Here is an 11899-nt window from a genome sequence, read left to right as displayed (position 1 = left end):
CTTAAGTTATGAGCAGAAAATATGGAATCAGGCACAGCTACACAACATTGAGAAGGATGGGGAGTGTGAGTCAAGAAGAAGTTAGAGGAAAGAGACTGAGACCTGACAAACAAATATGTTCACCTCAGTGAACATCATAGTGGACTTTAGTCTCTGGCTTGTAACGCCCTGTATTCTAAATAAAAACTGAAGCTAGAAAAAGCTGAAACATACCAGAATGTCTTATTACTTCAAGCTGGAAGTACAGTGCCATATAATCTGTAGCTGGATGTGCCTTTTGCTTCCTCAGCTTATGCTGCTGCTAAAATAGATTGAGATGACTCTACTTTCCTTTTGCTTTGTTCTTAACATATGTCATAAAGATGGATCAGTAGCACTGCTTAATTGACCATCAATACTGGTATACTTCACTGTAAATAACTCAGATCAAATAGAAATTGTTTTTTAATATTCTTATTATGCATTTCTTCTAATTTATTTAGTACAGTCCCAAAGTCCTTTAAGAGTTGTGGTGAAAAAGCAGGAAGCATAAGGATAATGGCTCAATACCTAAAATTCATTTGGTCTACAATTCTTTTTAGATTCCTTTACCAATTGTATGACTTTGAAATAAATAGACGGTTTTAGCTCTGTAACCTTAAACAAAAATAGGTAACTTTGTATTCATAACAACTTTGTTAACCTTTAGTCTTTTATACAGATGGAGGAAGGAGCTCAGAATGCAGAATAAGGAAGGAAGAAGTAGAAGGAAAACATTAAGTACATAATCAGAGCCTGATAGACAGTTGAAATCAGCAGGAGTGGGATGCATATGAAGAAGGGAGCATAAACACTAAAAAAGAACATTAACAGAAACAATCTGCAAGGCAGAAAAAAAAATCAGTTTATTGTTCAATTTTTGAAGAATAAATTTAATCCAAAACTCTTAAGACAAGACATATTTCTGCCATCATGAATATACACACCCCTATCTCTGTGTATGTGAGCATGCATATATGTATACAAATATGCACATATGTATGTATGTCCACAGTTCCTTTAAAGCTCAGATTAAATGCAGACCTTTTGAAACAATCAATAATAACAAGACAATTAGGGGCTGAGTGGCCATACATATACATATATGTTTAAGAGTAAATCAGCCAAATTACAAAAATTTTGGGGTTAAGTATCACAAGGACAAGTTAGCACAGAATCAACAGCAGCTGGAGTCTAATCCTGCATCATTCCATCAAAGGCAGCCTTGCCAGCGATGCTCTCAGTGCAGGACTGGCATCCAGCCACGGCCCAGAACACCCTTCCTTTGCTTTAAGTGGCAGAAGAAGGGGACACATGTAACTGTGAATCCTCCCTCCAGTGTCACAAACATTTGTTCTTCTTCCTGCTCCTGACATTTGTGCCATAGTTACCCACTTCTCACTGCAGTCTGCACTCTTAAATGGAGCTTACTCACATTGCTTATGTACTACATTACCCTCAGCAGTGTCCTCCAAATACCTCCTGTGTAGGAATCTTTAAAATCAGGGGTTTTGGGAAAGCTGCAAAAGGCAGGTCTCAAAGGCAGCAGAACTGCAATTAGAGCGAAGAGGTAGCCATAAGATAAGTCAGCAGAAAAATTATATATGAAGTAGAAAAGTAAGGACAAATAGAACAATGGTCTGTGTATTAATGCTTGTCTAGAATAACTCCCGAAGCTACAGAAAAGTATATCTAAGATATTAGAAAGTCCTAAGCTTAACAATAGAGTTCTGTGCATTGTGTTTTAAGGCTTACAAGCAAGGATTGTATTCAAAATAAGCAAGCATTGTTTTAACCAAAGGCACGTGTGCTTATAGCGATTGGATGGAACTACTGTCAATATACTTTTGTGTGATTGGTCAGAAAACTTTTAAAGTAAGTTGTAACATTAAGTTCTTTATCTACTGCCTGAGATGTGAGCTGCTAGCATCTTCCCTTTGACATAACCACATAATGAGACTGATGCTGGAAAATAAAACAGCTTGAGATGCATTCCTTCACAGTCCTGTCCTGTTCGTGATTTGTACATAGCCCCCAGCCGGCGATACTCCTGCACTTGCCTGCTGGTCTGAAGGAGTTCCTTTCCCCCTCGGTGCCATTCCCAGCTGCTGCAGACACACTGTCACAGCTGGAGATGTGGCTCTGAAGCCTGCAGCTGTTCCTCGAAGTACAGCAGCTGATCCACTTCAAAGCAATCACTTGCTCTAGAAACCAGTTTCTCCAAAGAGCTCCTGATCTCCTCCTCACTGGCATTCTGCTGTCTTGCTTGCTTGAGGCAGCTGTACACTGCCTCAAATGCCTCCACTCCCAGCTTCCCAATGGCAGATCTGGGGATAAATATTATAGAAAAGGTCAAGTAAAAAGTAATTAATGTTATATAGTAACACAAATATTAACTAGTGCAGATTCTTTTTAAATGTTGTAGGTTTGATGAAAATATCATGATGCATCTTGTTTGCCTGACAGGAAAAGGAACTAAAGTTTCCTGGTGAATTTCTCTATGGTTAGTTGCTATACAGAGCCCAAGAATAAAAATCTGGCCATAGCAAAGTAATGGGAAGCATGGGCATCTTCATTGTTACAATCCCAGAAATCCTCTTCCTGCTGAGTCTGACAGAATCTTTTATCTACAATAAGTCTGGTAAATGCACATGTATTACTGCTCTGGATTTCATCAAAACTCAAAGAAGCAACCCAGTCAGCTGAACACTAGTGGCATTTTATGTGAGCGCACTTTGTTATTTATTGCTTTATTTTAGCTTGTATCAAATACAAGAAAACCATTGTACAAGCTCAGTATGAGCTAACTTGACACTTTTTTCTTTTCTACAGCGCTCTCCTTTTATCAGAACACAAATCTGTAACTCAGTGACAAAACACAGACTCACAGCATCTTAATATTGATTTATAAAAAAGAACCATTTGAAAACTACAAGACAATGAACAGCATTTCTTCCTCCCAAAGGAAAAAACATCTTTAAGTTCATGTATCACAGGTAACATAAAATTTTTCACTAGTGATAGATTCATATTTTGAAGAAAATACAAGGGTAGTTTTCCTTCAGCGTTTCAAGACTATCTGCCTGCTCTTCATGCTTCTGACACAGGATTTGATTTTTTGCACTAAACCTTTACATGCAAGAGCAGTTGAGAGCTGGTTGTCTTTTAGATAAAAAGGAGGTACTCGTAAAGCAGCCATGTCCCATGGTGCCTGCAGTAGGCTCCCCAGCCAGTGCCTGAAGCAGCAGGAGCTGGGACACACTCAGCTTGTGGCTGTGCCAAGGATGATCTATACAGGGGCAGAGAAGGGGATCACAGACATCTCCTGGTGCCAGCATTAAGGGCTTAGAACTCCAGTAAATGTGCACGTAGGTTCAGAGGGAGCAGGCACACTTCCCATAGCAGTTTAAATAGTTAAACCTACCTCTCAACAACAACTTCAGAAAGTGCAGCTGTAGTTTTTAATGGTTTTGTACTGATTCTTTTGTTACATGTCTAACACCAGGGCAAGGTCAACTCTTCTCACACAATAGCATAATCAACCTAACGGTGTAGTTGCTTTTTATCAGTGGTCATCCTGTTATTGCTGAGGAAAAACATCATCATAGTAAAATGTCAGCCAGTAAGAGTTCCATATTATGTGAATTCCTCAATTCTTAGGAAAACATGGCAAAGAATTCTACTTTGTTGCTTCTCAAACTTCTCCCATCTCACTTGCTCTTTGCTTTTTTAGCACCTCGATCATGCCCAGCTGTGATCCCCCTTCAGCTTCAGTTCACTCCTCTGGTGGCTCCAGACACAGAGGCAGATCAGGAGCCTGGGGCAGAGAAAGCCAAGACCCAGGATCAGAAGTCACAGGGCCAAACTGGAATCTCTACAGGTCTAGACCTGACTCAGTCCCTGCTTCCTATAACTAGAAATTACCTTTTCCTATAACTAGAAATTACCAAGAATGTTGTTTAGGAGAAAATAAAAACTGTTGGAAAAAAGTGATTCTCAGACACTGAGATTCGATTGGTGTTGAGAGCTTTGTAACAAGCTGGCTCCTGGATAAGGGCCACGGCCAGATTAATCTGCCTGAGATACAAACAGGAGAAATGTAGAGGATTTTGTAGATAGTTAGCTAGCTAACAAAGATCATGCTGGAAGCAAGAAGGAGACGAGGATAAAAGCGGCAAGGTCACTGTGCCCTTGCCGAAACTTGAGGTTGTGGGAGAAGCTCGTTAGCTAGCAAGAATGAAGGAACGATAGTAGAAACCATAACAAGGTGAACACAAGAATGTAAACGTAGACGTAGCTGACTGATAAATGACTAACCAATGATGAGCTCAATTTTTGCAATATGCATTAGCCTTATTAACACTGCTATAAATGTGTGTGCCTATCCAATAAACTTTTGAGGCTTGTTGTTCATCATCTGGGGTGCAAGTCTTCCTTCTCCATCAGATTGGATTGGATTATCACTGAAAACTAAATGGAGATTTGTTTGACAAACAATGTGCATTTCTTCAGAGGACTTTATCAAAAACATCACAATTTCTCTCCAACAGTTAAAAATCAATACATGAAATATCCTGAAATTACTGCTACTTCATCAGTGCCTTTTATTACTCCTCTCTCCCTCTTAGACAATTACGTTCAATTTCTGGGCAGTCCTATCTATTTAAAGATGAAAAATTAAGCAAACATATACCTTGGGAATATTGCTTCTGCTAATAAATGTGACCTGCAGACTTGAGTTTTCTCTGTTCAGCTTGGCAGAGCATGCAAATGAGCTAATGTGTATAATAGCTGATACAATAGAATTAAGGGGAAAATGTTCATAGGTTGAAAATTACAGGGTAGGTAACAAAAATTATAACCTGCTTTTACAAAAGAAGACATCAGGCTCTGTTTGGACTTGAGAGCTGCATTAATTTGACTCTACTACCACATCATGCATCACAGGGGCAGAAGTGTGGGATCTCAGAGTAAATGTCAGAGAGGTGTCACCGAGTGAATCTATGATCCTGACGGAGGGAGAGGGGAAGGCACTTCCTGGAAAGTGAGGTTTGTCCATTATGGCCCTGATCCTGTGCTAGGGGATATTTATCCCTCCATGTAAAATCCTAGAGAGACACAATTACAGTTTGCTCTTTCACATGAAATACGGGATACCTGCACTAATGTTTCTAAAATAATTAAAGCCTTACCACCAAATGTGCTGTGAGAACAAGTGCAGAACTCCCGTTTACAGCCACATTTGGCCATCCATGTTTTCTGATTTACTGGCATTTACTCTCTTCATGCTATCCTATAGCTCACTCACCTACAAACTCACCGTGAGTCATCATCTCTTTTCCAGCCAAGACAACACAAGCAAAGGGAATACCTGACATCTGGGATTTCACTACTGTGAAAAATTATGGGTCAGACTTCCTTCCCACACTGGCCTAAATTGTTTTTCAGTGTGCTAAAGTCCAAGGAATTACATCGGGCTCTACCAATCAAGGGTCTGGCTTCGGATGATGCTCAGTAATGTGCTTAAATGTCATATCTCAGATTGTTCTTTTCTATCTTTGTTACAGAGTCTTAGATGGAGGGATTAATGGAACTCAACTTGCCTCACTCCTGCCTGCACAGAGTGGTCCCAATGCTCCAGGCAGAGGAGACACAGGGCTGGAAGCATGCTGTGACCACCAACCCACTGGCTGCACAGCAAATATTGACACACTGGGGACACTGTCATCCACATAAGCTGTGGCCTTATAAAAAATTACTCTTATTGCCGGCTCTTGTGCAGCACACAACACATTCCTGAGAAAATGAACTCAACAAGACCCAAACGCCATATTGATATTTGATTTGTGGATAATGGTAGAGAATGGACATAAAATAGAGACTTGGTTTTATAAGGCATTTCTGAGTATGCGAGACACAGTAAAGAATATCAGCAAAATCATAAGCACTGCTGGAGTTAGAGGGGAGCTAAACAGGAGCCTTGAGAACTGCAATTTTTAGACACAGGGTGTCTAAAACCATTCCAAGTCATTTAGTGGATCTGAATTTATCAGGTTATCCAGTGACTCGCAGATGATTTTCTACGCATCAGTGCAAAATTACTAAAATTTGACAATATAATAATGTGTTCTCAGCTGGCTGAGGAAGCTGTAAATCTTTCCATAGATGAACAAAGAATTCTTTATTATTCCACTGGTCTTCATTTTTACTATTCTGATGCTGGCTACACATTAACATCTCCTTTCTGGCTTGGAGATCAATTACAACACACCTACCTTTATGGCACCCTGACAAAAGCCACAAAACAAGATTAATGCTGAACTTGTGCTCCTCCTTGGGCATCACCAGCCAGGTTAATATCTCTCAACAACTTGTCATGACCTGCCTTGAAGGATAACTATGACACAAATCAGCAGCTGAGGGGTTTTTCAGCTTCTCACTTTCCAGTGTCATTTAGCATGATGGCAGCTATCATTTAAAGCCATCCTGGTCTCACTGGTGCCTTTAGGGAGCCGTAGCCTGTGCAAGGAGAGGCTGTGCACAAGCCACTACTGAACACACCAGAGTAGTAACACCATGGAAGTCCCTTCAGATCAGGCATCAGCAATAGCATCTCACCTCTGCCATAACAGGCAACAAACACTCTGCTCCTGAGGCAAGCAGAGAAAATTCAGGTATTTCAAAATACCAGTTACTCATGCCTACATCAAAGCAAACCTCAATAAAGAAACTTTCTGGACATGGAATACCCATTCCACTGGGCACTTATTTATCCTTTTGAATGCAGCCAGGCCACCTGCATCCACCACCAAAGAGTACATTGCGAAGTAGATAATAAAACTGTGTTGATTTTGGCTCATGGGGCATAAAAGCAAGTGCAGGGATCTTTGAATGAATAATTTCAGTAGATGCCTCTAAATGCTGTTCTTCCTAACTCAATGAGCTAACCCCATAGAATCCAGAAGTATTACTTACGATTCTCATCAACGCATCCAAAAATTATTTGTCCCTGAATTAATGCTATTTCCAAGCATCAATTTAGTAACCCCATATTTCTCTTTAAAACAGTACAACCATGCCACTTAGCAGCTAACCAGCAGTGATATGAATCTCAGTGAAAAACATTGCTACATTTATCTCCTGAGATGACTTTGCAAAAGAATCAGGAAATTACATACCCTTAGTGTCATACAAAACACGGTTTTCTAACTGTACCAGAAAATCTTAAGGTAGCTGCTACAGCATCTCATGGTTCAGTAAACAAACAGGTTTATCTCAGTTAAACACAAAGGATCTCTGTCCTCTGAGTTATCTTTCTGTCATTTGGTTTGCTGGCATTACTGACTATGAATGATTAAAACTTTGACACTTGAAAGAAACGGCTCTGGATTTAAATCTTCATTTGCAGCATAACTTCTCCACTGCTGTTTAAAGACCCCTTGAGATCTGCTAGGAGAAGGGCATAATAAGTTCCATGATCCAAGTTTTAAGAACTTATTTCTAAAGGCAGGGCAACTCTTTTCTAGTTCTGACAGCTGTTCAATCTTGGGAATGTGAAAAAAATAGCTAAGTCTAAGAAAAGATCTTATAAAAAAATTAAAAAGGCAATGGAAAGTATTATTATATAAAAGCTAGCAAGAAAAGAAATACAAATTACTAATATTAGCCCCCACCTTCACCTTCAAGCCTCAATGGACTTTGACTATTCTCATATTACTGCTGAATGAAAATTTCTTCACTTGAAAACACTATGATAATTTTCCTAATTCATCCTTAATTACTTTGTAATTCCTGAATTAAAGCACCTTAATTTGATTGCAAACAAAACCCTCTGGTGTCCTACTTCAAAGACCTGCAAAATCTAAAGCATATTCAAGACATGTTTTCCCATGAGTTAAGAAAGATCATATTATTAAAAGATGTAGACACACAGGTGAAGAAATATCCACCATAATATTCTCCATGCACCTCATATTCCGAGATAAATGAATTTATATAATAGGAATTGAAGCTGACATCTGCTCTTGGAAGAAACGTTAATTAGAATTTAGAGCTGCTGGTAGAATTCTAGCTACTATGAATTTAGAAGATGCTTTATCATAAGACAAAACGTGTTTCAGTTTTTCCCACAGAAGGAAAAAAAATTACAACAAAACAGTCATTTAAATCAAACCTGAACACTGCAATTTTAAAGTCTTCCTATATTAAGAAATTTACTACGAATACTCAAAATAAGAGTGGAAATATATTTGCTTCTATAGAGCTATTCTTAATGAGGTATGGTGAGTGATAATTACACTGTTTCACTGTGGCTAAGAAGAATGACCTGAAACACACTTCCCTGAGCTTTATACACTGTCTGAGATTTCCTAGTCTTTCTATAATTATTTTAAACAACATTCTGGTTTTTAACAGTGCCATGTCATTCAAAGAATCTTTGAAAAGTCATCAGTTTCATTCCTTCAGCATCACTGATCAAAATCAAGAAGGAATTCCTGGCACACTTAACACATATCTGATGCTATTTGCTTTGTTTATAAATGCATTTATTTTAGACAGGTGTCTCTGAAGAGCAGCACAATACACAGCTACCTCTTGAATGTGGGCATGTGAGGATACAGTAGTTACTTCTGAAAAGTAAATAATAATATGCAGATCTTGTAAGAATTTAAGAATATAACTGCATCCTCCTTTGTTCAGCTCTGTGGTAATACAGAGGTAATGCTGGGGTTTTTTTACATGGCTTAATACTGTGTGGGGGTCTCTCCTGACTAGGATTTCATATCAAAATGAAAGTTTTAAAACCAACAATTTACCTATCAGAGAAAGGAAAAGGTACTTATGCATTTCAATGAAACAATCAGAATACTAACTATTACTATATATATTTTTTCTCAATCCAAGCATTGTCTTTAGCCATATTCTTTTAAGTGTTACTACATAAAACAATGCATTTCTGAGTTAGCAATAAGTCAGTCTCATTAAAAGGTTTGTCAGTGCTTCAAAGGTGCTTCAGTGGAGAGATTAATGAAATCAGTTGGTATGGAGATAGATGATTCTTGATAAAAATATCACAAACACCACAGTAATTTACTCACAAAATATCCAGCTGGGCTTGAGCACTGTACAGCCACAGAGGGAGGTGAAGCAGCATTCAAACTCTGAGCTATGCTAAACACCCATACAAGGTTACAGTAAAAGTAAAAATACTCTTAAACAATCCAACCAAAAAGACATTTTAAAAGCTAAAAAAAAAACCCTAACTGCTGTGGAATATGAGATGTCCAATTATGGCAAATATTTATGTGTATATATACATATACATAAAAATAGACACTAACATATACACAAAAAGGGTCCCAAACCCATTTGCATAAGGTTTTATGCAAACAGTTTTTCGAACATCAACCATTTGTGCTTAGTTCACATCTATATCCTCCCAATGGGGTCTGAAGCCAGGTGGATTAAATCCACAACTTCTTTCAGGTCTCTTTTCACATCTGTAGCTCTTTAAGAATTTCCTAGCACAAAACAGTGACTAAGGCAAATTCACGTTTTGGCAGAGCCATACAATTCCATGATGACACCATTCTATAGAGAAAGAAAAAAAAGCAATTACCAGCTATGGACAGTAGATCTATGATTTTCAGAAAGGCCGAGAAAGATTTACACATTCAGTTTCTTATGGGCCTGCATAAAAATAAGCTTCACAGAGCTGTTTAGGCATTTAAAGACATAGATAGAAGTCTAGTACTTTTTTTTTCCTGCAAATCTAACACTTAATATCTTTCAAAAGAAAGCTCTGGCCATTCCTGTGTCAAACCTCTTGGAAAATTCCCTACCTACATTTCTCTCAAGCAAACTTCCCAAGGATGCAATGCTACTTCTAGTAAACGCTGTCAAAATTATCCGAGTGGTTCCATATTGAAAACAGACTATGCCATTAATGCTGCCTGAAAGCGTTTCTGCATTTGCAAACTATTGACAAAATCAAGGTGCTGGAAATCTGAACAGCTCAATCCATGCATTATGTATGCTCAGCACGAGAAACTAGGCAAGCTATGCTTTGTGTGCAAAACAAAAACAAGTATAATGCTCTGAATGTTTTCAGTATTTGGGGCCACTTGACATTTTCAAATGAATGAGTCTATTCTTAAAATTTTAGTTGTTTTGCTACTGAAATGCAATTTTCAAAGTGAATAAAAACTCTCTCCAGTGCTGAAGCAATCATAGCGTTAATGTACACTTAAAAAAAAAAGTCCTTAAAAATTCAGAATAACAGAATGACTCATGGATCTATGACATACAGCTCAGCAGAGAAGCTGAAAAAAATCTGTTTTCTTTACATATCTAAGCAAATTCACAAAATATTGCACATTATTATGACCTGAGGTAATAGTAATGTGAGGTTATAGTAATTAAAGTAATGTGCAAAACGGGCAAAAGATGAGCATCCCAAAAAAATGCATCAAACTTTAATTGTGCCCCAACACTCACTCACTCTAACTACCAAGTTTGTTCTCACTATTCATTTCAAAGTGCACCCTAACAAATGTAAAGCTGCTACGAATTGCTGAAATCATGGTGCTGGCAGGTGACGTGCTCTTCCCATCCTCAGATGCAGGATGGAGAGGAGCAGCGTAAGAGACAAAGTGCCAACAAGAGAAGCAGCCCATTTTTGTCACGGAAAGGGCAGGAGTATGGACAGTGGGAAGAAGCTGAAAGAAAATGGAAAATGCCTGAGGAATCAGATCACCAACTCGAACTTTGGCCTTGAGGGGTTCCTGCTGCTTCTGCTTCAGAGGACTCCTATGCTTCTGAGCAGCAGACACTGTCTCACTCACCTTCATTTCTTCTTAGGCACTGGATTTCCCCATTCCCATTTTCAGTCGTTGCCTGGGGGCAGCAATGACTCCTGAGCCAGGAGCACTCACCCACTTCTCCCTGACAGAGGCCAAGAACCAATATCCCAGCTTGGCCACACACAGGCAGGGTTCAATCTTTCAGTGCTCCTGCTGAGTTTGCTGTACTCTCACTTGCTTGTAAAGCAAACTGCAAACCTAAAATACTTCAAATTTGGGTCTGAAAAGTACTGAAAAGTATAAATGGTGCAATTGTCTTAAAATGGATTTTCAGTAAAAGAATGAGAAACTCATGGACTAAGATATTTAATTTTTTTCCATAATAAGCTCAGTAGACTCATTTGAGACTGGCCTTTGAAAATGAATTGTGAGAAACTGCGACAAGGAAGATGGATATGTAAATAAAATTTTGGCTTAGCTCATGAGATGCAGAAAACTATAGCCATGCTGTAAGATGCCTTGGGATCACCAGACAGAAATTATTACCTGAAAATGGAGTTTTGGACAGAACACTGGTGTGTGTAAGAGGAAATCCAATTCTCAAAAACATTTCAGGATCAATACCTTCAAGAGTACTCTATTCACCTGCAAAAAAAGTGGTAGCTCAGACAGGGTCAATAAACTTCCTTAACAAATGTCTTTTGTCTGTGAGATGACATTTTATTCCTCAAGCTCTTTTACATCATGACACTATCAACATGATAGTCAGTGGCAATCAAAAGGTCACTGATAAGTTTTTAAATCAAAATCTTAAAAAACAATTAGCTTTTCTGTATTTGTTGCTTTTGTCTTCACTAAAGCTGCCCTCAATGACATCAATAACAAAACCAGTTTCAGTTGGCTCAGAAAGGTCCACTCTGCATAAATTGAAATACTACATCAAGTAAATACTTTCTTTACTGTAATATTTTTCTAAATTGTAAAAATAAATGTACAACAAGTCTTCTATACTTCTAGCATTTTAGGACTACTTATCTCAAAGAACATCCAGTGCCTACTGAATGTCCTCAAAATGACCT

At 38.5% G+C, this 11899-nt stretch overlaps 1 protein-coding gene across 1 annotated transcript in view; it reads right to left on the bottom strand.

Annotated features, from left to right (window-relative positions):
- Positions 1-2140: 2140 nt before the first annotated feature.
- Positions 2141-11899, bottom strand: part of NEK11 (NIMA related kinase 11) — a 78238-nt gene continuing 68479 nt past the window's right edge. Inside the window, exon 15 of the mRNA XM_041407842.1 lies at positions 2141-2345. Within this exon, the coding sequence (XP_041263776.1) occupies positions 2141-2345 (205 nt within the window). The remainder of the gene's footprint in view (positions 2346-11899) is intronic.

This window comes from Onychostruthus taczanowskii, unplaced genomic scaffold, assembly GCF_017590055.1.
Source record: "Onychostruthus taczanowskii isolate IOZ18803 unplaced genomic scaffold, ASM1759005v1 scaffold28, whole genome shotgun sequence".
NCBI classification, from domain to species: Eukaryota; Metazoa; Chordata; class Aves; order Passeriformes; family Passeridae; genus Onychostruthus; species Onychostruthus taczanowskii.
The sequence above is the reverse complement of the archived record's forward strand: the minus strand, read 5'-3'. Positions and strand labels throughout refer to the sequence as shown.